Source organism: Aythya ferina (genome assembly GCF_964211825.1).
Source record: "Aythya ferina genome assembly, chromosome: 7".
NCBI lineage: Eukaryota > Metazoa > Chordata > Aves > Anseriformes > Anatidae > Aythya > Aythya ferina.
Window position 1 is genome coordinate 21,792,193 of NC_140302.1, and position 25,365 is coordinate 21,817,557.

Sequence of the window (25,365 nt, forward strand, 5' to 3'; positions counted from 1 at the left end):
ATCTATTTTAGATTTCCTGGGCATAAATTTTATTCCATGTGCAATGTGTTTATGTGCATATATTGATCTATTTGTGTAGGTGAGCAAGTGCATTTTTTTTTTTTTTTTTTACATATCATGCAAATGTTGGCATTTGTATGGCAGCTGCAGAAGGCCTATGGATACTGCTGCTCCTGGTCCAAAGATTTTGAATTTTATAGTTTTAAGCAAGGTTAACTTCTAACCAGCATACGGAAAATGTTGTTGCAGGAATTTTGATGGCATAAACCTGATACTGAAGGTTTCAGTTTGCACAGCTGAGATTCTATTAATTTTAGCATAATACAGAGACCAAAGAAAAAAATGTTATCTTGTATATACTTCTGGTTTACTTTTGAATGATAGTGAGTAGAATAAGAAAATTAATGTTTTCTGTTTGTTGGTTGTTTTTTTGTTTGTTGTTTTTTTGAAGTGGACTCCAACGAAGGGACCACTTTTTATGCTGTCACGTTGCATACAGCACTCCAGATATGAGAGATCAGTGAATCTTTGGTTCACACTGTAACATCATTCATGAACTTTTTGAAAGTGGTTATTTTAATAGGCATATTAAAAGTGTTTTTTATTTTATTTTTTCATTCTAATTATGTAAGAGCAGAAGATGAACTGCAGCAAGGTAACAATGAGACTTGCAAACAATACAAACAAACCTTTAGTCAGGTTTTTGAGTACCCTATTCTGAAAGTGTTGCATATCCTGTCCTATGATTTCTTTTGTCTTGCTTCTACCGTACTTTCCTTAAAACTGTGAGATTCATGGTTGACATTTGAAAAATTACTTGGTACTTTCTGGGATAAATGTTCATGCTGGTTTGTTGAACATTGCTTGCTTCTGCTTTGTGTTATGGTAGCACTGTGACAACACAAGGCAGTAGATGAAGCTATAAAACAAAAATCTCTGAACTCTGAAACAATTTCTTTTCTCCAGTGTACACATGAATATTGCTGTATTTCTAACTTATTTGAATGTCAATGTTTCCATTTATCTATTGTTTGTATGTATATTTTCAGAGAAGTATTGAAAAATATCAGTGTCTGGCTGTTGTGGTGAAAGCAGCAGTTAAAAAACATGGGGTATTATTTAAACAATTATAGGTTTCTGTTTACCAATCTCTTTTGTAACATAAAAAGTTCTATCAAGAAGAAAAGTAGAATTGCATTATTTTGGAGTTTTGGAAAATAAGAAATGAGCCTGTGTTAGAAAATGATTATTCTAAAACCGTTTTTCTTTCCTTTTTTTTTTTTTTTTTTTTTTTCTTTCTTTCTTTTCTTTTAGGACCGGAATAGGCCCTATGACACTTTTAACTTGCACTCTTTGGAAAATTCCTTAATGGATATGATAAGGACTGATCATGAGCCTCTGAAAGGTAAACACTACCCTCCCAGTGGCCCACCAATGAGTTTCGCTGATATAATGTGGAGGAATCATTTTACAGGTTAGGAATATTCATATGTCCATGCTTGCTTGGTTTTTAAACAAAAATCAGCTTTTCAGTATTGCTATGAACTTTTTGCTAATGAATGAGTTGTCATTTATGCAAAACTTCTGTTTCCCATCTTAAGCTAATCACCTCTATCGCTGGAAGATAAGATGAAATATGTACACACTTTGGTATATGTGCACATAGTATTATCTAAAAACTAGTTATTCTGAAACTTTTTGCACTGTTCAATTCAGAAAATATGCAGTGCAACTGGAGTCCAATTGTTATGTTGAAAGTCTTGTTCAAAGTTAATATTACTAGTGTTTATGGATCATCAGCTAATACACAGGGTTCTAAAAGTGCCATAGTATCAAACTTACTCTCTACAGTTGTTTAAGGCTTGTTTTTAAATGTATTTCTTGATTTGGGTTTCATGTTTTCAATGGGAGCCAACAACTGTTAGGTATTGTTAAGTGCTAGGAAAGTTGGGCTATTTATGCTACTGAACTGTATTTGTTCTACCAGGTGCAGCATTGGAGATTAAACTATTTTTAATACTAATGATATGGAGTAGTAAAAGGTTGTGGAAGCTTTTCAGTGAATAACTAATCTTAATCGACTGTCACTGTCCTCTGTCTTAATCTTTCTTTGGTTAAGTTTCAAAATAGGTACACATTCTTGCTAACTAGCTGCTATTTTTTTTAATGTTTATTTTTTTACTTTGAAGACTGAAGCTAACAGTAAGCCAAATGCAAGGGAAGCATTGAGCTAAAAATTATTCCCAAACTCTAAGAAATCAGGACACTGGAACCTATAGAGAAGAAATTGTTTTGTATGGCTCTTCAGATGCAACTACATGTATACGTACTTTTCTGATGTGACAGTTACCTCATTTGTTTTCCTTCCTGTTTAATAGTATCTGTGGAAAAATATTTCTTCTTGGTCATGTGCCTCTTTCATCATCTTTCTGGGTACAGAGATTTTACAATCATTCCAAGCTCAGTTCTGTACTCTCAGCTCTTTTAACCTGGGCTTTCCAAATTATCCTGATATTTCCTGTACTGTACTTCTGTGCCTTTAACCGTTTTCCACCTGTTTAAAATAGCAAGAAACACTGTTGCATCTCTATTCTGATCGTAGTCCTACAACATAAATGTTAACCTGAAACTTATAAAGGCCTAGCTCCACAAAATTGAGATTTCTGCTGGATATACATTGAATATGAATGGTATTTTCTATGTCCATTTAAACAAAGAAGCAAAAGCAAAACAAACAACAATGACAAAAACACAACAACAAATTATTACTAAGCAGATTTAGATGTTCATTGTGCCCTATTAACTTGATTATATCCTAGTTAAACCACGGTGTTTTTCAATTTGGTACATAGTTAAATACACAAATTGAGACTCACTTTTTTAAAGATTGAATTTTCATATGAACCTGAGAATGAAAAAATGAGGAAGATTGGATTAGAAATTGTATTAATCTAGAAGATAGACCTTAAAATCACACAAGCAATTTTGCTTATACTTTTATTAATGTCCCTTAATAACGGTTTTTAAAATGCTTTTAGATTATAATATTAGCCCATAAAGTAATAATGGGTACAAATACTTAATTCTGTTGTATCCTTGGCTCGTTCTATCATGAGGTTTTCAATACTCAGCTGAGATAGTCCTCTAAGTGTTGCAGATGGCACGTGCAGCAGCACCATAACACCATGTAATGCTGGTGTTTTGTAGGTACCTCAAAGCCTGAGGTAACGTGAGATTATCGGCTTTATTTAATATCTCCTTGCTTTCCAAACAAAATATATTTTTCAAAACAACCTCACAGAGGTGAAAATATTATGGTCATTATCAATTTGTGTAGGAGACAGACTAGTTTAAGGAGATATTTGAAAGCAGTAGGAACTGTTTTTCTTCTGCTCAAAGCACCAAACCAAGGAGCTGGGTATTAACTGTAAAGTTGGAGTTGATCTATTCCATTTGCCAGTATGATTGCTAGTTTTACAAATGTTTCTGTCACTCACTGAATGTGCTCTTTCTAACTATTGTATTTTCTCAGTGCTTCTCCCCTGCTTTGGCCTTTCTGCTTTGTTACTTAGCTTGCTTCCAACTACCAGACCAGTAACTTCTGGAGAATTCTTGTTTACTATTAGTTTTCTCTCTCTCCATCTCTGCCCAGCTGTTGTTTTTCCATTGGTGTAGTTAATTCCTCCCTTGCTTTTTTTTCCTCCTACTTCCAAGTGCAGGGCTGACTTTGCTAACCTCCAGCCTTGCCTGACCTGGCGTGCCCTTTCCTCCACTCCAGTTTTCAGAGTAGGCAGCATGATTGGCGATATTCATGGGAGTGGCTGTCCCAGGACATGGTTGTTCTCCCCTCCTAGAATTGCTGTTTTCCTCTGACTTAAATAGATCTACAGTACTATTTTAACCGAATCCTTCTCATCCATAAAACTTTGATCTACTCCTCAAATCATTCTGTCACCTTTTTGTTGGTGCCTTCTTCGTTAAAGCTGATTGACACTTCTGTACCTCCGACTCTCCTTTTCCCATGCTACAGATGCAGCTTTTCAGCTGCCGTCCCTCTGATTTCACTTCACCTTGACTTATAAACTCACTTGTTTCTTATTTATCCCACCTCTCTCTCCCCCTTACAGTATCAGCACATTTCAGTTTGTAATCACCTTGATAAAATAAGCAATCAACTCTACTTGGTTTTGCTTGTTTCTCCAGCCACTACCACATGTTCACTAGTTTTCTTCTGTAAGCTTTCCAAGTATACTGTTTGTATGCTTCAGACAGATTTTTCAGTTTCTCATAGATGTTCCTCTGTGAATGCTGCTTGTGTTAAATGAAAACTCTTAGTTTTGTAATCTTATTATCTTAACCAACCCTGAGCTGCTGCTACTCCACTTTACCTCCTCTTACTTTCATAGTAAATTGGGTGTGTTTTTCCCTTTTAAATCTTCCCTTCCTCTAGCATCTGTGACTGTCCTTAGTTTTTGTGCAGTATTTTCTTGTGTAGGTCAAAAGTAAAACAACCATACACATACGCACCAGTTTAAAAAACAAGGTAAACAAGCTTTGTTTTCTCAATTGTAGCTAATAATGTCTACAAGTCAGTTGGCCTTATTAGTTTTAATATTTACTTTCAAAATGTTTAAATGGAAGGGATAAAAAGATGAGTAGCACAAGACTCTGACTTTGAAAACTCAAAGATTTCAATACTCTAGCAAAAGCTGTACATGTGTTAGAATCTGTAATGCAAGTTACAAAACCAGTGCAGATATTTCAGGATTATTTCAGCTTGCCACTGGCAAAAAAGTCTTTAGTAAATACCTATTTTTAGAAGCACTCTGTATATCATTTGTTCATTAGTGAAATATTGGTTGTGATTTATCTGAATCTTGTAACATTGCTTGATGCATAGCCCCTCTTGTCATATGCAGCCCCTCACATTTTAACAGGTCCTTAAAACAAAAAATAATTATTATTGAGCAAGGGCTCTCGACTCGAGTGTGAATGGGAGGGTTAACTAAAAGATTCTGACATAAGGAGCAAACTGTAATGGTGCTGCTTTCTTCTCATTGTGGTCAGTTCTTTATGCTCTGCTCTGTTCAGTGTGGGTAAGGGAAAAGTTCAGGAGCGTGAAAGGAAGTCTGTCTTGTTTATGGTAGTTGAAGCTTCATGCTGTCTCTGAATCTGATGTATGATCAGACAAAGTGGCTTGTAAAAATCAAGTTTATTCCAAGGTCACTGAAGCAGATAACTTTTTAAAAAAAAAAAATAATAAATATAAAGCATGATCCACTTGGCTTTAAGAGGGCATGTGATTTAGTGGATTTTTTGGTGGTGTTTCAAGTGTGGAACAAGAGAAATACGGAAGGATTTTAGTGCAGCAGAAACGAAATGATCCCCAGTCTGACAATATTGAATTACTTGTATTGACACAGTATGGACTCAGCCTGTTTGGCAGGCTTGCTTGGTCCTCTCTAGGTAGGGTCACTTAGCTCTCTTTGGGTGTTTCATGCTGTAAGAGAGATTTGATATCTAACTTGGAGGATTCTGGACTTAGATAAATTAGGAGCTTATCCTTCTATGTTGCAATTTATCTTGAGCCTAGTCTTGGCAGGTTTTCAGTGTCAGCTCTTACTGTTTTTCTGTCTGAAACTGATTCTCCCCCCTGCCCCAGCTTTTTCTGCCAGATAGAAATACCCTGCTCAATGTTCCTCTCCTGTCCTTGTAGTCTGGGAGCTGTGTGAAGGCTGTAAACTCTTTAAAAAGAAGTCTCATTTTCTTTTTCCTCATCCAAGATAGTTGGACAGATTTCCTTACCTGCTTTATTTGCTGTCAAGATAAGTTTCAACATTTTCTTTTCCCCTCTTTCAGTCAATACAAAAAATCCTTTTCTCATCTGAAAAAAATAAATGGGGGAAGTGGGGACAGCAAAGAAGCCTATATGTTTCTTGTAGTTAAAGATGAATTACTGTATGTGGCCAAGTGCATCTGGTTGTTTTGTGTCAATCATAAACCAACCTCCCTGGCAGAAGTGTGCAATGTTTTTCTAAGATACTTTTCCTGAACTGCACATCTCCTTTTATTTTCAGCTCAGAAAATAAATATACTATACACCACAGAAACATGGAGGAGAGATTTGTTTAGCAAGGGAAGGATATATTTGCAATACTCCATAACCTGTTGGTATGTGTGCCCTACATACCAATGGTAAGGGCAAAACTGAATTATCAGAATAACTATGGGGAGCTGCTGCTTATTACCAACTAAAACATCTCTTTCCTACATCAAAGTCTCTCATGTCTATGGTGTAATATGTCACTGTTGCAATGTGTTTATCTGTGTCAAACTATTGCATTGCAACACAAACTGAGGCATTCTGATCTATAAAAAATATTTTGATCAGTAGTAACTAGCAGCTGCCTTTGTTCTATTTTTAATTAAATAAAATATTTCAGCTGTGTTAGATCATATGCTATGCACATGTGCCACTGACAGGTCATGAAACTGAGTCAAAATATGAAATTGAGGAAGAAAGTTATAGCCCTCTGAAATACATGTTTTTTAAACTTACTGTCGTGGTGGATAACTGTAATTTTTGTTTTTTATTCCAAGTAAGATTGAAAACAAACGTTGTAATGTGCAAATCCCCAAGTAAGCAAGAATTCTGAGGTTTTTATAGTGTCAGTGTGGTATATCTTCAAGTATATTTGGAGACAACACGTACAAGCAGAACTTCCGGAGTAGGCTATATTAGAACTACTTTTACTAGATACCAAACTGCAGAAGGATACATGACAAAATATGTGCTAATTATGTGATGCTATTTCAGTAGAATGAACATGCTTGGTTATGTTAGCATTTGTTTTTCTGAGATTGTTTGAGATTTTAACTGCAAATTTAAAGTTCAGAGGTAGAAACAGCATCTGTGGTAGGACATTTCATCTTGATTTTCAATAGTTAATTTGAATGCTACCCATACGTTTGCACAATAGAAAACTGAAGATATTGGGGTTACTATACATTAGTTATTGTAAAGACTGCATCAGGTCATGTGAAAACTAAGTCAAATTTAAGATTTCATGTTTATGTTTAACTTGACTAACTTGTTTATGAAGTTTGCCAAAGTGTTTGAAGATTATATGAGTTAGAGAATATGGTAATACTTATAGAATGGAACTTTGCTTTCCATCTTGATCTTCAGTTAATTTTAGTGCATGCCACTGGATTTTGTTCTGCTCTAATTGTTCATAAGCTTTTTGTAAGTAAAGCAGTAAGTTTGCCACATGACCTGAGAAAAGTGAAGGTGAACGATCACATTTGTTTGCAATCAGCAGCTGAACACAAAGGTCATGCAAATAGAACAAATGCAATCATCTCAGCCCTAGAAATGGGCATGCCACCCAGTCAGAGCTTTTTGCAACACTTTTGTTAGAAAAAGTGCATTGTAACAGCTTTTCTTAAAATCCTGATGCTCATCAGACGCCTTTTGGTAAATGAACATGAAAATCAGAGTGAGCAGACAGATGTTTGCACATCTATTTATGTGCAAAATTAGGCCACCCGAGCTAATCCTTTTAAAGGAAACATACTGTGTTTCCTTTGGATTTTAATCGCTCCTTATTCAAGAAAATCCTCTTTAATGTTTGTTTCAGGACAGAATATGACCATTGAAGACCTCATATTTCTTAAATTTAAGAAGTGCTTAATGCAGTGATTCTGTAGTATGACCGTGCTTCTTAATTTGTTGCTGGCATCCAGCATGTCCTTGTCTTACCTGTTTTCAGCAGGACTGGGGCTTTTTCTTCCTTTCTTCCCATTGTTTTCTTAATGGAACTGGGGATACAGATGCATGTTGTTTTTTTTTCTTTTCCTTCTCTTTATTTCCATTTTTATATTGTACTATTGAGAACTGTCCTTGCTGTTTTCCTTACTGTTTTTTGTTTGTTTGTTTGTTTGTTTTTTCTCCTCACTTCTCTGCTCTTTTGAAGGTTTTATATATTTTCGTACTGGCTGGTGATGGAAAAATCTCCTTTTTTAGGGGTTGATTTTATTCCCCACTGGCCTGCCCAGTGAGAATACCAATTTTTACATACAGTTCTAGAGCTGCATGTAGAATGGGTATATTTGTGTACACATCCTTGTCTGCTACTCATAGGTAAAGCCAGATTTCCTTTTTTGTTCATTAGGTCTTGCTTTTAAGATAGTAATATTTTGAAAATATAACTGTTTTCAGGCTAAAAATGTTTGCACCACTGAAATGTGAGACCTTTGTGTTTTATTGGGGCAATCAAGTTGGCTTTAGAAGAATGCATTTCATTGTAATGTGTATGGTGTTTTATTTTATAGGTTGCTTTCTCTGCCGATGGCATATACTCGTGTAGTCAGTGGTAGGAAGAAGTTAGTATCAGCAGGCTTTGTTACTGATATTCATAGCTGCTAATTGCACACTTCTGTTCCCATTGCCACGCTAACTATTTGCACAGTAATAATATATACTGTGAGAACACAGTAATAGATCTCTGTTTTTTTGTTCTGGCAAACAGTAGTATTTTGTTCTGCTGAGTATGTTAATGTGCAAAAGATATCTGGTTCCCAAATAGGTGCCTAAATTATAGGTGTGAACAAATTATAGATAGCCTTTAAAAAACAAACAACACAACCAACCAAACAGATGAAACCCTGAAAGTTCTTCATGGAGTTATCTTTTATTTTTATAATTCTCTGTACAGACCTTTGCTTACACAGTTGTTGCTTTTAAAATTGGTTTGGGCACATTTGTTGTGTTATTATAGTATCAGTGTCAGATGTCTGTACTGGGGGTAGGGTGGAAAGAGAGAATGGCCTAAGGTTTATTCAGATAAAAATGTTTTAAACTCCTACATGCATGCACACGTTTCACACTTTTTGGCCATGTTGAGCCAGGGGTGCATGTGCTTGCTGTAAATTATTTGTGCCCATATGCATTCAGGGGTCTACTGTTGTTTCAGATGTTTGAGGTAGTATTGGTCTTGGTTTGATTTTTGCACATCTGTGTCCGAACTTTGCTCTGTCTGACTTGCTACCTGTCCATCCAAATAATCATTGCAGTATGGAATGCCTTTTGTTGGTACCAGCTTCAAAATCATATGATAGAAGAGATAAGAATCATCAAGGAGGTATTATTATTAAGGAACTAGAGTAGACCTAGTCCTGTTGACAGCTTCATTTGACCTTGGAGTTTGACTGGAGTCTTTAGTCAAAACCTGTGACTCATATCAACAACAATCTTAAGAACTGAGAGGAAGCTCTCCTTCCCAGTGAGTTCAGGATCTGTTAAAACCAGGCTGCCTTGGCTATTTCGTAGCAGATCTCATGCCAAATGCCAGCTACTGAATTGGTGTAGGTGGTCAATCTTAGTGAAAGCCAGGAGGTGTAACAGTGCAACAAGTCTTATTTGATATATAACCAGCTGTAAACATAACTTCTTGGAATGTCGACTCTAATATAAAAATGATGAAAATAGTTAACTGTAATCTTAAAAATCTTTCACTGGGTGAATGTTCATATCAAGAATCTGATTAGGGTTTCACAAATTAAAACAAACAAACAAAAAACATAATGTACTTAAGAAGAAAAAGTGAATATAATTCAGAAATCTCCTAAAGCAAAAATGTTACTTGCAGATCTGGAACTGGTTAATCACTGGTGTTTGTTTCAGCCACAGGAAAATAATAGTAACACAGGCGCATATGCACAATGATGAAATCAAAGATCAGTTTTACATGTAGTTGTGAACAGATTGTGCTCATAAGAATGTCTGCTAGAAGTAATGGGTTTTAGAGTTGAGAGTAAGGGAACTGTTATAGGCAAATGTGGCACTGGATGCTGCCAAAAATCCTGTAATAGTAGTAAAACCATGCCTAATATTTATGTTTATTATATCTGGAACAACATTCTTTCTTAAAACTGTTAACTCAAACTTATCTAGACAACTCTACAAAATTGGATTATGTGTTGGTGAAAGGTATACTTCCTCAATTGCTAGAAAGTTTTCTGAATTGTTTCAAAATCATTATATTTTTCTACAAAGAATGGGAGTATTTTAGGATTAGATAAATTAGATTTAGATTGTTCTGGTGACACAGCACTATTTGAACCCCTATGCAAGTGAATACCAAGATGCTGCATAGAGAAGAGTGGAGGAGGAACAAATGAACTAAGGATTCTGAAACTCCTAGCTCAAGTACTTAGGTCTGAGTAGACAAAGGCAGACAAAATATGACTTTGGATCTTCTGCAATGACACTAATTAGGAGCATTTAAAAAGAAATTATTTGGATGAATTGGGAGGCAAGAAACGTACTCACCGGCTTAAACATTAACTTATTAAGAATTAAATTCATCTTCAGTGAAAGCATTTCCACCTGACTGAAGTGATAATTATAAATTGACCAGAAGTGTAGACAGGGCTCTGAAATGCCTTTGAAAACTAATGCATTAAGAAAATAAGATACTGAATTTAACTATTTAACTTGAATTAATTTCATTTAGCAAAGATAGCATGCTCTTATTTCCAGTGTAATACATAAGAGAAGATGCATATGTTTGATGTGCTCCAAGAAGGAATCGGGCTCTCTGCCATAATAAGCATATTGGACATGCAGCAGAGAACTTAGGAAGTCCAGCCAGAGAAGTCTCTCCAAATGCTGTTAGGAGAGAGAATTTAAGGAATTTATTGACATAAGAAGACACGCAAAAGACTAGCCTGGGCTATACAAGAATGGTTAAAACCTTGTTTATGCTCTGAAATGTTTAAAAAGAAAGAGGTATAGAACTGGATTCTTTTTATTATTATTTTTATATAGGAAAGAAAAGGACTTGTGTGATTATTGTTACAGTCCTAGAAAGTGTGTGTTATAAAAGTATGTAATTGAAGATATATTCAGTAGATAGCTATGAAACCAAGACAGGCAAACTGAAAACGGCAGATGTATGCTGAGTACAAGTACTGGGGATGTTGTTACAGAAAGGGTTCCTATTTATGACTTCAGTGAACTGCTGGAGTATGTAACTTCTGCGCTGTAACCTCTCTGCATTCTGCCTTCTATGCTTCAGATTCTTGAAGAGTGGAAATTTTATCTAGAGAGTTCATATTAAAACCGTATTTGGAAATGTGTGCTTGTGGGCTTTGTAAAAGTCCAGGTAGCATACTTGTGATTTCCCTAATGAGGATTGTTTTCTGATAGTCATTTATGTGTTTAACCCAAATACTTCCTTGGGACTGCGTGTTCCTAATTGCATTTCACAGTTTTATTGCACCTTTTGTGGTTCATTCTTGTTCCTTAAATAATTATGCAGTTTTGTAATCTGCACATGGCTTTTTTTTTTTTCTTCAATAGAATTTGTTTCAAACAGTAAGATATTCAGAAGATGTAGCTAATATTGAGAGGCTATATAATTTGAGTGACTGTTTTATTTATGGTGCATTACCAGTCCATTTTGAATGCTTTTGATATAAGTGTGCTTTGCCAGTGTCCCGTTAATCTGTCTCCATAGAATCGCAGTAGGGGTCCTCTGAAGATGCACAGAATTATACCCACTACTGCTTAGCTCAGTACGCGACCATGTCCTTCTGCCTGTGCTGCTCTGTATTTTCTGCTCCTCTTAAAAGATAGCTGACAAGAACAGTTTAAAAATAGCAGGCCAAGGGCAGGTGACAAAATGTCATGCAAGCAGCACCTGGTCCAGTGACTGCCTGGAGGGAAGAAAAAACCCAGCCCAGATGTCACAGATACGGTTCTATTTCTGAAGCCGGTCAAACTGCACAATTTCAGCTTTAGCAAAGGAAGAGGGAGAACCCATCCGAGCATTATGCATTCAAATGTTACTCTTTTTTTTTTTTTTTGTAGCAGTCCGCTTTATTCCATTACAGGTATTAATTTACAAGGGTACATTATGTACACCTTTTGTCCTAATAATAAAAAATGCCTGTAACCTTATGCTCACAAAATAAGCAGTTAAGCAAAGGGAATTACTGTGAGTCTGGCAAGATTTCTGAAATATTTTAGCACAAGCTTATCCTAACAGAAATAATACAACCGTAATGTTTCTGCGTTGACAGATTAATGTGATGCAAATATATCGTGAACTATAGGAGATTAGGTCTGTAATGAGGAAATCTGAAGTAGTTAATGAAGATCTCTTTAAGAAGCTTTGCTCGGGGAGCTGGAAAGTAAAATGGAAATTTTGTTTGCCTTTCTTCTTGCCCCCCTCTGTTCTGCAGGTGCTATTTCCGTCACTACTCTTACTGGATGGGGGCACATTTTTTCTAAAAGAATGAGAAAATCACAATGTAAAGAAAATCTATTTGCTTTTCTTAAGCTGCTTTTGACTCTCGTTTCAGAAGTGTGCTGAAACTGTTACATCTGTTCAGAAAGAGTATTAATTACAGCACAGCAGTCTCTGTGACTTGAAATAGAAGGCTTTAACTTACTGATAGGAGCTAAAAATGTTGGAGAAGATTGGCCTTAGCTCTGTTTTTTCCAAGTGTATTTGTTAAATTTGGTTTTGTAGTAGTAGGGAAGAGGATTTACACTGAAGGAACTTACTGGTTTGTATTGCTGCTTTAGTGTAGTGAGTGGGTCTTAAGCTCCTATATCTGAATGCCAACATAGTGCATAAATGTGAGCCCTCTACTTAGCTCCTAAACTTCACCACAGATCTAAAGATACAGGGAGCATGTGAAATAGGTTACAACACTTGTAAGTAACTTAAGCCTAAAATTGAAATAAATGTTTACATGGCTATAATAATCTTTTTTTTTTATCATTTTTCAAACAATGACTAAATCATTTACATTTTTCAAATTGCGTGTGTGTGGGGGAGGGGGATTAATGAAGTAAGCCCTGTTACAAAGTTTCTTTGGCTTCTTCAGTATGTTTTTAACACTTCAGCTTGATTAAGTAGTATCTAAGAAACTAAAACTAATCTGAATGGTAGTCAAGCTGGTTCACTTACTTGGCTCAATCTATTCTTTCTCAGTAAGAGCAGTCTTCTCTAAAGCAAAGTACAGTGTGATTTTTTTTTTTCTTTTTATTTTTATTTTTATTTCCCACCCCTCAATTCCTGAAGTTATTGAAAATCTTCTTCAGCACCTTTCAACTCTTAAAGTTGGTACTTTCTAGTTTCTGGGAATCTGACAGCAGCAGAGTTCATTTGAATTTCATGATGAACCTGCTGTATATGATGATCCCATCTTATGGGCCAAGAATAAATATTTTTCAAAGTACGGGAAAGCATCTGTACTCCACTAGAACAAAGCTCCCTTCAGCACAGTGACTTATCTCAAATAGTAAGTGATGGCAGATTCTTAGAGAAGAATACAAAAGCAGAGTAAGTGCTCCCAGTCTCTAGTGATCTGTTAACTCAAGGGCTTCTGGTGTCACAGTATGGAAAATAGTGATTTATGTTTACCTAGTTAGTGGTGTTTTTATAATGCTGTATTCATTTGAAGCCTTTGAAGCACTATAAATGACATAACTGCAGCAAGTGGAGTGCTGAACATTGAGGCCTTATTTTGAAAGGGTGAATATAATACTTTCCTAGTACAAAGCCAAAGGGATGTACTAAAGAAATATTTATTTCATTGTTTTGCAATTTTCAGTATTTTATGTATGTAACGTTAAAGGTACAGTGTTACATATCTTAAACGTTTGTTCTTGGCAGGTTGTCTTTGGTAGATGGGAGTTTTGGCTACCCTGACTGTACATCTCCTTTAGCAATTTTTAATATTAGCAAAATTCATTCAGTTTTGAAATAAAACATTAAAAATAGCTTTTATTTGCATTGCAGGGCGTATGGGAATAAACTTCCATCATCCAGGAACAGATAATATTATGGCTCTTAATAGTAAGTAGTTAATATATAATAACTAATGTCATGCTGAATGTTTTCTTACATTAACTGTGTACATAGCTGTACAGTTAGACATAAATGTGTGCTAATATTTGCATAGAAGTTTGTACAGTATCTTAAAATGACTTGTGAATCAGTTATCTCTGATTTTCTTGGTAGAATTGTTGATTCTTTGTATTTGCTTTACAATAGCTCTGTGCTCCACTGGAAGCTTCATAATGCCTGCTATATATATAATATTGCAAAACAATATTTGTTGTTCCTTCTTTTCTTTTCTTTGTGTGTGTGTGTGCGTGTGTGTTAAATCTGTAACTCTAATTTCTGATGCCTCTCCAGGCGTATTTCTTTTTGTTGGGATGAGTTGTTACCATTTTTGCATACAATTACATTGACTGATAGTTTACTTTGTTGGTTTCTCTAAAACACATAGACAGGATTGGAAAGAATGTTTAGCCATCTAAATGAAGAGAAAAAGTGGGGGACTGAACTTCACTGAATGATGATTGGTTTTGTTGAGTCCTAAAAACATGCATCAAAAAAGCTTTCCCAAATGTATCTGGAAGCTCTGCAGACAGCTGTATTGTGTACTGGGGTTGTATGTGGGGAGGTTTTAGGCATCACCAGCACACATAACCAAACTATGCAAGTCAATACTTTTCTATATCTAGTTCTACAAAAATATTTAGAGTAATTGCTTTTCATTAACGACAGTATTTTTTTCCAAAGAAATTGTTGTAGCTGCGTATCTGTAATCTGAATGCAAGATAGGTGCTAATGGAAATTTCCAGCAAATATTTCCAGGCTTTTTTATCTGCAATAAACATATGTATGTGCTGAAAGAGTCATTCAACTTCTTGGAAATTTGTTTTTGCTTGGAATATTGTATTAGTCAGAGGTGTTAGGATTAATTTACTAGCTTCTCTACTTTTTTTTTTTTTTTTGGTTTTGCACTGGCTCTATAAGTCATACTGTGTATTGTTGGAAGCTGCAGATTTTTATTTGTAAAATTAGATATTTTTGTTGTAGTACCAAGCAGAACTTGAAGTATTTTTATATGTGAAGAAGAAAACAAAACAAAAAAATAAATGGAACAGACAAGGTGCAAAAGTTTTAAGCTTGTGGCTTCCAATGTCACTTTTGAAACCCGTAAGACCACTGTGTTCTTTTAGTTTTTAGGCATCTAATGTTGAGGTGATATTTTGCAGAGTTTCTGTAGTCATAGTTAGGATATATACCATGTTTTGTTATGGGCCTATCTTATAGGAAATCGGGTAATTAACTGGGAGAAATGCTTCATATGATTAAGACATTACTGAAAGGGAAAGCTGGTCATGTGGGTGTTCGTGCGTGAAAATTCTACACATTACTGTTTGCTGTTGTTTGACATGAATTGTTGTCTCAATGTGTTCGTTGTAATATGGGTGCTTCCACTGCTGATGGCAATAGTAATATAATTGTGAAAATGGGATGAGAGACTATGATTGAATTTTAGGTTATTAAAAAAAAAAAAAAAAGACATTTGCTATGGAATTCAGTATTTCCTGTAGATTAGACATCTTTGAGAAACAGGAATAGAAATAGAAAATCTCATACAAAAAACAAACAAACAAACAAACAAAAACAAACAAACAAACAAAAAAACTCCATGCTGTTTTTGGCCATTACTAAGAGAATAGAAGCTAGATTAATAGTTCTGTGAAAACTCTTACTTTTTGGTCATAAATCTTTGAAAAATTGAGAATAAAAGCAAGTTTTGAAGTGAATAATCTTCACAAATTACCTTCTGCTTTAGATTTTAATATTCTTTTGGATGCTGCTAAAACAGACATTTAGAACTGTGATCCATGTGATCCATTATCTTTGCTATGGGGAAATAAGTTAAGAAAAGTTAGCCCAAGAAGAAATACTCTTTCCTCTGCTGTAATGGATGTGGTCTGGATTTAAATAATCATAAAATCTGAAAGATTATATATACAATATAGGTTTATGCCAACAGCAGTACAAAACTTTTCCCCTCTCCCTTTAACACGTAAGTAGTTTTGAGGGGAGATTGTCTCTTTAGCTCCTTTCCATCCCTTATAGCAGCACTTCCAACTGTAGTGCAGCTGGTATTCTTATTTATTGACTATAGCCTTGTGAAACTCAGGGCTTTCCTAACTGTCTTGAGAAAGTGTCTGTAATTGTTGAAGGGGCTATTTGGCTTGAGGGAAGATGCAACTTGCTGTTCAAAGAACCTTAAAATCTCAAGCCATTAGTTGTCAGGACTTTGTGCAGAGTATACTACCACCAGTTTGGTCATTGCTGCGCGAAACTATATATCATCATCTTAAAGCATTGAGTTCTGAAATAATAAGATTAGTGAGATAGAAAAGGTTGCTTATAAATGCACACACAGTTGCGCATGTATATAAATAGATTTATAGTGCAGAGGTGCTTGACATTCTCAATGAAAATTTGGGTTTTATTGAGGAATGTGCTGTTCCAATATTTGGAGCTGCATGAGCATAATTTTGAAGAGTGTTTAGGCAAAAGGAATATGCAAATGTTTAGATTTGGAAATCTTGTACAAAGAGGAAAAGTCACTGCTTTTCTATATAGTAGGTCTCAAATAATTAGATGATTACAAATATTTATTTTTTATTTTTATTATATTTTATTATTTTTATTTTTATTGCTTTTGCAAATATTATTACATTACTTTATCCTTTACTATTACTTAGACAAGGAGTTTTTTTGTTTACTAATGTTTGACTAGTTTCAACCCTTTAAAACAATTATACTGTCTAATTGAAATAGTTATCACTACTTGATTAAAAACACTTTTTTAAAACTTTGATAATCATTAATATTGATGTAAGCAGTCGGTAGAAGAATTTTTATATACTTTCATTTACAGCACCTTATTAAATAAAATTGATACTGTAATTTCTAGGGGAAATGTAGCATAAATGGAATTACGATTTTATTTGTTTAAATTCATGCTAGAAAAATCACCTGTTGATCTTGGTACTTTTAGTAGGTGTTTGCAATACTAATTAAAAATTATATTTACAGTAATAAGTAAAAATTGAAAAAAATTAATCTGGTTGGCCAAAATGAACTCAATGGTGTTAATATGTGCTCCCCTCCGGTTCAGCGACACGAGGACTAATGCAACACCATTGTTCACCTACCTGCCTCCTAGGTGCTGAGCTATTGTCAGTGCTTCTTGTGCACTCCAGAACGCCAACAACAAGCTTCAGGGGTAGGGAAGTATAGGGGGTGAAAAAGGGAGATGGGGAATAAATGAAAGGATGTGAGTTTTTTTGAATGAAGCACTGAATAGTATTGCTGGGATCCCAAACTACTATTTTAAAATTAGTTTAGACTGAAGGTAGTTTAAAAAGCAAACAAATAGAACCAACCGATCCCTTCCCCCAAAAAGACAACCCACGTTTGTGAAATGCTGGAATTTTGTTTTTCCGAAGGCTCCTATGTACAGTGACTTTGCACTGCTGTTGGGCTTCAAATGTTCCATCTGCTACCAATGTTCATTCTTGTCTCTTCTGAAAATGTATCAGCTGTGAGGTCTGGTACTGTTTGCTCTCCATCTGACTGTCTTTTTGTTAATGTTGTTTAGTTCTGTTTGTTCTAAATAAGATAATTTTAAAAATAGGTTAAGATAAGGTTTGAGGGCATATTTCAGGTGTTTGTATATATTGTCTTTGTTTTATTAAGATGGATAAGGATTATGGGGGGAAATTCTTATGACGTGATAGAAAACAACAGCAAAATATATTTATGCTTGTATTGTTTTGTGGTTTTTTTTTGTTGTTGTTTTGTTTTGTTTTGTTTTACAATTGTCTCCTTAAGAACTACTGTGCTTGGCTTTTTGTATGTTCTGATGTATTTTCAAACGTGTGTTGAAACACATTTTCTAGCTGTGTACTACAGTGCTTTTTTCCCCACTACTTTTCCTGCCTTACAATCTCACCAATGTTCTTTCCTTTCATCTGTGTGATCCCTCCTTATTTTGGGTCTGTTTCTGTAGCATTTTGTGATCAAGATTTGCCAAAGTTTTCGATATGCAATGTATATCATGCTAGAAGAGACGAGACTGTAGTCCAGAATTAGGTTTGGTAGATTAAAAGCAATATGAAGGGACTGCCCATCATCTTGGCTGTTAAAAATGTGAGTTTTATGTATTCATCTACTTTTAACACGGAAACAAACAAAAACAGATGAGCCTTGCCTCCTGCATAGATGCATGGCTACTAAATATGCATGAGGAAGAAAGATCTAAGCTGTCTTAGACCTAAGTTTACTGTTTTGAGTATCAAATGTCAGACACATCAAGTTTTGAGTATCAAATGTAGTTCATACATTTGACAAAGTGAGATCCAGTGCGTGGGCCTTACCTGAATACAGCTTGCATGTGGACTGTTTGTTTGTTTTGTTTTTTGAAGAAGGGATTCAATTGTATATGTATGCTGACATACATTAGCAGGGAGATTGTTATAAGGCTTGCAGTGCTAGTGTTGGAAAGAAGTGAACCAGAAAGGACTGTTGAGGCAGATACCACCAAATTATCATGATGTCTGGACATCCACCTCATCTATCAGTGGAAACTGAGAACTGTCTTTCGAACCACTCTTAGATGAAAAAAAACTCATCCCAATCCTCAAATGCTAATAATTTAGATTTTATATATATATATATATATATATATATATATATATATATATATATATTTTTTTTTTTCTTTTTTCAAAATTCTCTTCAGAAAGAGTGGAAGACAGAAATCTTGTTCTTTGTGAACAGCTTTCTTTAGCCATAGGAAAAGGGGAAGAAAGAGAATTATTTTCTTAAACAAGCTGTTCTGTGGAATTGGTCATAATGGAAAATAGCCTTCCAGATCTCCAACACTGAAACATGCAGAAGGAAAAATAATTTTAAACACTGCCCCAACAAAATGGGGAGAGCAATCTCAGAATGGAAGATGAACGCATGGTGAACTTTCTCTGTAAGCAAATAGATCTCTGTGCATGTAAAGCACAGTAGAAACATATGCTAAAAGTTTATATAGTGAACCAACTTTAATTTTGTTCTCTCAAATACAGTTTTTATTTTTCCACACTTCTGTGCACAATGCTTACTGAATTTTGTTAAATCATGCTTCTTATCTAGTTAAAATCCAGAAATTTAGACAAGAAAGAGTATTTTAGATTCAGTAAATTCATTCTGTTTTTATTAAGCATTGGCCTTGCTTTTGTATGCAAACTGTTCCTGACAAACTTGACTTCTGTTTTAGTTTGTGAAAATGCTGAACAGATTTTAAGCTGTGTTTATGTGTATATAACTTTATTGCTTCGATTGCTACAAATGAAGTTACTTAGGTTATTTCAACTTTCATATGCTGCTGACTGTATGGAAACCCAGTTTTTAAATTGAACCTTCCTTACCTAGCTCTTATTCAGAGTGGTTTTTTTTTGTTTGTTTGTTTTTGTTTTTCCATTCTTTGACAACATCATGTTTTAAATAACCTTCACCGTTCAGGCAGAATAGCATGGGTTGACAGAGTGAACAAAGGAAACTTTTGGTTTGTCTTGCTGGAATTGCAGTAATGATTTTTCCACACAAGTAATTTGAGACAGGTTGGTGTATGGTAGATACTTTTAAAAATCAGAAACATGTAAATAAATGTTATGTATGGTATAGCAAAAAAATTGCCTGAAATTAGCAAAGTTATAGAGGAACTTAAAATATGTGGTCTAAAGTTGGAGAAGTGTAGCACTTGACGAAGATAAAATATTTGTTTATCTAAGCTCAGAAATTTATGATGAGCCAAATTAAATCACCAGTTCAGTTGACAGAAATTCTGGCTGTTGCATGTAGTTCTTGCATCTGCATTTCTTGTTATATGCACACAAATACTTAATCTCAGTTTATGTATTTTAATGGCATAAAATCAGGTTTCCTAGATTATTCTGTTCAGTTGCTTTTTAAGGTTAGTTCAGCAAAAAGAGATCTTCAGAGAGTTCAAAGCATGTGCTACAGAGATGGTGTTATTGCAAAGATATGTTGTTAAATTGCACTTGATTCTATTGCCTTTTGTCAGTTAATTCATTCTCATTGACATTTTAGTTCACTTATAAACATGCAGGTCTCTTAAGGAATTCAGAGACCCGTTATTCAAAAACAAAGTCTGACATATTTTCCTTTCTGATCTTAGAAAATTATTGCACAATTCAGTGTCCTAAAGCAAGTATTATTCTGAACTGCTGATTGATTCAAGATTGCAAATTAGTTTTCCAAGTTAGAAATAAGATGCTGGTACCTTATAAATCAAGGAGGTTCCTGGTTTCAAATTTCAAAATGTTGACTTCTTTTTTCTTTCTTAGAGATAATGCTATTTTACACCAGTTGAAGAAGTGTCTTTAAGATTTCATTGAAATGTATGTCTTAGGTATTATAAATGCATGATGGCATGAACAAGATTAGGCTTAGTACCAACAGTGAAGAAGGAACGTTTTAACACGCAAAATATTTCTATTGAGTCTTCTATAAGTAAAATGTGATGATACAAGTGAATGATTATGTTGCTTACTTTGAATTTGAAGTTACCTGGTGAGATTCACTTTTAGTTATGTTATAGAAAGAGTGTAAATCTAGTTCTTCTGAATCCATAACAATTTATGGATTCACAAATTTATTATTCCTTGAAATGTTAACTATTTGATCTGTACAATGTGCAGACCCAACACAGTATTATAATAAAGCGATGAGAAAAAGAAAAACAAGACCAGACAAGAAGTTTCAGTGAGATCCAGTGCCAGTAACTTGTAAGTCAGTATTTGGCATACAAGATCTCATGGCTTAGACATTCTTTTTAAGGGGGTGTGTCTAACTAGTAAAGATCATCCTCACAGTCCAATAAACTTTAATAAGATTATAATAAATATGTTTTCATTTTTTTTTTACTTTTATAGCATTCTTCCAGTAAAGAGCATTATGCAGTCTTTAACCACGAGGAAAAATCTAATTCTGCCCATGCCTCTGCTGAAATCTGTGAAAAGGATCTTTCACAGCTTGTCAGTTCTATGTTGCTGTTAGAACCTGATTAAGAGACAAGCTGACAAATTGATTTGGCAATGCTATCTCCTGTATGAACCTACTGGAAGTCCATCAACGTGTCTGTAGACCTAAGTTACTAATTTTTAATTAGGCTTGATGCATTAGAAAAGGTTCTCCTGAAGGTTCTTTCTCACGAATTGTTAATATGGCCATAATGAAGCTGCTGAAAGCTTTTAATCTGCTTGATGTAGGTGAACAAGTACTCAAGTTTCTATAGAGACAATCTTTTATGATAGTGATAGTAACATGTTGAATAAGTATCAGTTTCTAATCCATAAAAATCAGACTTTTAACTGGGTATCCATTCTAACAGTTGAAGCTTGTGGTTTCACATGACTAACATCTGTTGTTTTCAGGACACTAAGTAAGCTGTTGTTTTCACAAGTGTTTCTTAACTTCAAAGGCTTGGTTCACAGTAACTTATAGTTCAATATCCCTATTACACCTTCTTGTACTGAAGCATTGTGTCAGCATTTAATTGAATTAGGTCAGATGCTTCATATTTCTACACTAAACTTCCACATAGTACTCACTGGTATTTATTTTTGTGAAGTGCTGCTGATTTTTATTTTCTGTTAACTTATAACTGAATTGTACTGTGACTAGTGCATGCTACCAGCTTCATAAGAGCATAGCAAGACCAGTTACAGGTGTGATTTGAGACCAGAATGGTAAACCAGTCAGGGTCCAAGAGTATGTGTAGTTTTTCATGGGGAAAAAAAAAGTTCTTATGGCCTTCCTCATCCGTAGGAGTAGATTAAACCAATGAGAGCACGTGACTTTGGATATTGGAAACTTTTTGTCTCTGTAGTCTTGAGGAAAGCTAATGAGCCTAGTAACGAACATCAGTTTTATTGTTGTTTCTGTTTTCTTTATTCCTTTTGAAGGCTTAGGTTTATTTATTTATTTATTGCAGCCAGCTATGCTCTTTCATTTTTTCATATTTACAAAGTAGGTTGCTGTAATTTTCTATGAATCTTATAATTGTCCTTTCCTATAGTCTGTGTCTGCTGTGAATGTGCTGAATCACCAAGAGATTAAAGAAGACCACTTAAATGTGATGGAGCCTTACAAAAATCACAGAGTTAGCGGATAAACTGAATGTAGAACTGCTGCTCACCATGTCCTTCAGAGCTAGGACTAAAAGAACATTTGGTGAAACTTCTAGAAGATCCATTTAAAGCCCACTAAAGGAAGGGCTTCTGTAGCTTACTTTTGGAACTTGTAGATATCATAGAATATCCTGAGTTGGAAGGGACCCATAAGGATCATCAAGTCCAATTCCTGATATTACCAACAGGTTCAAGAAATCATTAGACAAATTGTGAACAAAAAGCCTGTAAGAAGGTATTAGAAGTGGGTAAGAATGTGCCTCCTAACATGTCTAATCTAATGACTATGAATGCAAAGAGCATAGGAGAGAAACACACTGCTGAAATGGCCAGTCATGATAGTGGCCGTAGTGTCATTATGGAAAACAGAAGACTTGTCTGGATGGATCGTTGATCTTACCCAGTAGGGCACTGCATATGAGCTCTCTCAAGTGTTCTAGCTGAGTTATATGGTTCTTGTCATGAGAATGTTTTAGTCAATCCTTTCTTTTCTAAATTTTTTCACCTCTCAAATGAATTGCAGAACACCTGCCTAACAGTAATTCTCAGAAATAGTTTGTGCAATTCTGGTATTTATTCACATGGTTTGCTTTTATCACACAAATTGCACAATGTCCTTTTCGTGTTGGAGCCTTCCAACATAAACAACAGGGCAAAACCAAAGTTATTCCCAGACTAAGAAGTGAGCTGAAGAGTGAAGGTGGTGTTCCTGTTGATATACAGTATAAAATGTTCTGTTGCTTGATGATGATCTTGGTTTTCAGGATGTGTGTTAAATGAGCAAGAGTTACTTTGTTGTTTAAAGTTACTTCCCTTATCCGCATCCCTTTTCTTCTCTTGCCAGCATTATCCTGCTGTGGATCTTCCGGTCCTCTGCCTTTCCAGGGCTGTAGGCTGGGGTTGTTAGGTCACTCGTTTCTTCCGAGTCCTTGAGGGCTATCTTTGGTGGATGTGTGCTTCAGTTCGTATACAGCTGTGCTCATCTCACAGCCATGCCATCTCAAGAGTTTTGTGGCTCTTCATAGCACTTTGCAAATGCATTCTTATGCCAGCAGAACCCCTCTCTCTTGACTACCAGATAAATGTTTTCAAATGCAAGCCACCTAAGTTCTATTTCATCAGTTTCATACAGCTTTTCTTGAGATGCAGTTAAAAGTTCAGCATTTCAATTTAGTGTATTTTGATACATCGGAACAATGGGTAATCTTAGCTGCAGACCTCTGAGATTCCCAGGAGCACTACATTTACTTAAAGGAATTGCATTAATTGGTGTTTGGGGAGTTTGTTTTGTTTGTTTGTTTAAAAAAGAAAAAAAAAAGCTTACAGTTCTGTTCTTCAATATACGGTTTCATGTTTGCAAAATGCACTTTACTCATGGGATGAGGGGAGTTAATAGTTTCAGGAGAGTTATCAGGAGGTAAAAAAGAATGTATTGTTCCTTTGTATTTGAGTACATGCAGTTTGGGACATAGTGGTTATGTAACTCTCTACCTGTCAGAGTTGAAGAAAGGTGCAAAGGAACGGAGAAACACTAACACAGCGGTGGCCTTTCATGGAGTTGCACAACTAACTCAGCAGGGCCTGCTTACAATGATCTCACAGCTTAAATGGCAAGGTGTTCATTGATTCTTAAAGTAGCTATATTTTCTTAGGTGCCGTAATGTTCTGTGAGGCACCATGGAAAGAATCACTTCTGAGTTGAATTGTGGAATCATTCGAGAGATGATTTTCTGTGCAAAAAGATTCATATTTGGCACCAGAACCAGCATATGGAGGTGGATTCATCTGCACTGGATACAAGTTTAGGAGCTCCTGCTCTCCCTACTTTTGTCTTGTGTTGGCGTTGCACAGGAGAGAAAGTAACTTCAGATATACAATGCTGATGTGTTGTTTGTAATCATGCAATCGTATATTTTTTTATTGGCTCCTGAATATCTTCATTCAAGAATAACTTCTAAATCATTTATTTTCCAAAATATTTACCTCAGACTGAGGTGTTATGAAATTTATCTGATGAACCAGTACTTCTGTTAAGTCTGTCGTGCTCTGAACTTCAAGTTACCAATAAGATGGGTATTCCTGATTAATTTGTCTCCAGTTGCACATTTTTATTTCTCATCCTGTGTAAATGAAAAAGAAAGGGCATGTTGACATCCCTAAGTTGCCTTGCTGAATAGCTCTCACCATTTTTTTGGAAAAGGTAATTTTTGAGGCAGTCCTTCATCACAGACTTTGAATTATTATTTAGTTTTTCAAACCTCCCTAATGACGTGCTGATGCAAGTGCTCTTTTGTGGCCTCACTGATGGGAATGGTGGTGGGGCATACACAACATAGGTGTATGCAGTCTGAGTCTATGTTTCTTCAGGACTTGAGGAAGAAATTGCCTGTGTGGCAGAGGGGATCCTGGTGCATGTGCTGGGGGTGGAAGGGAGCCTGCTGTGCTCAGAGTAGCCCCGGTGCTTTGCACAGGACAGTGGGTGGGTAGTTCTCACCACCATGCATCTGCCATGAAACTGTGGCTGAAGAAAAATAGGCAGGGAAAGCTGGGAGCATGGTGGGAGCTCTCAGGCTGTGCATTCCAAGATGGAAATGTGGGAAGGATAGAAGTTCGTACAGTAGGGGATGCTTGGAATATTGAAGAAAGAGGAAACAAGAGAATGTGGGTTAAAGGGGAGTGTAGGGGCAGCTGAATGTATCACACCTAAAACCTGGACATGTGAGGCAGGACCCAAAGGCAAGGTGTTAAGTGTGGAAGCAAGAGATGGAGTTGGGGCAGAGAAGGCAAAGATGGTATTGCTGTGAAAAGAGGCAGAGGCACACTGTTTTCCAGATTTTCTGATATTCCCAAAGGTCGAATTAAAAAGTGCTTCTTGCATTTCCATTTATATCATGAAACACTTTATAGTTCTGTGGCTTCTGCACTTGTACAGCTCTGTGGATTTTGTCTGTCATTGATGTACGTCTCTCACTGAAATGCTGAATTAAATCTGGTACTTATGAAGACTATTTGTCAATCTGTTTTTATTAGACTGAACATACTGACATACTGGCTATTGAGTTCATCTGGTTGTGGTAGGATTTTAGTGTTTACAGATGGCTAATTATTTAACTTGAAACATAACTGGAAAATATATTGTCCACAAACTAATTAATAAAATGTGAAATGATTTATTTTAATTAGGATTACTGTTGATGATGTTTATTGCCTCTTAAAAACACAATCCTAAATTAATCTCCTATAGTACTGTAAATTTGATG

General features: G+C 35.5%; 1 protein-coding gene across 13 annotated transcripts in view; it reads left to right on the forward strand.

Moving 5' to 3' along the window:
* Window positions 1-25,365, forward strand: part of CPEB3 (cytoplasmic polyadenylation element binding protein 3) — a 90,583-nt gene that overhangs the window by 28,222 nt on the left and 36,996 nt on the right. For 9 of the 13 annotated variants that reach the window (XM_084525808.1, XM_084525811.1, XM_084525807.1 and 6 more), the window contains exons 3-4: window positions 1,315-1,474; window positions 13,818-13,874. In XM_084525808.1, the coding sequence (XP_084381934.1) occupies window positions 1,315-1,474; window positions 13,818-13,874 (217 nt within the window). The remainder of the gene's footprint in view (window positions 1-1,314; window positions 1,475-13,817; window positions 13,875-25,365) is intronic. The other 4 variants (XM_084525814.1, XM_084525815.1, XM_084525806.1 and 1 more) reach the window with 2 other exon arrangements.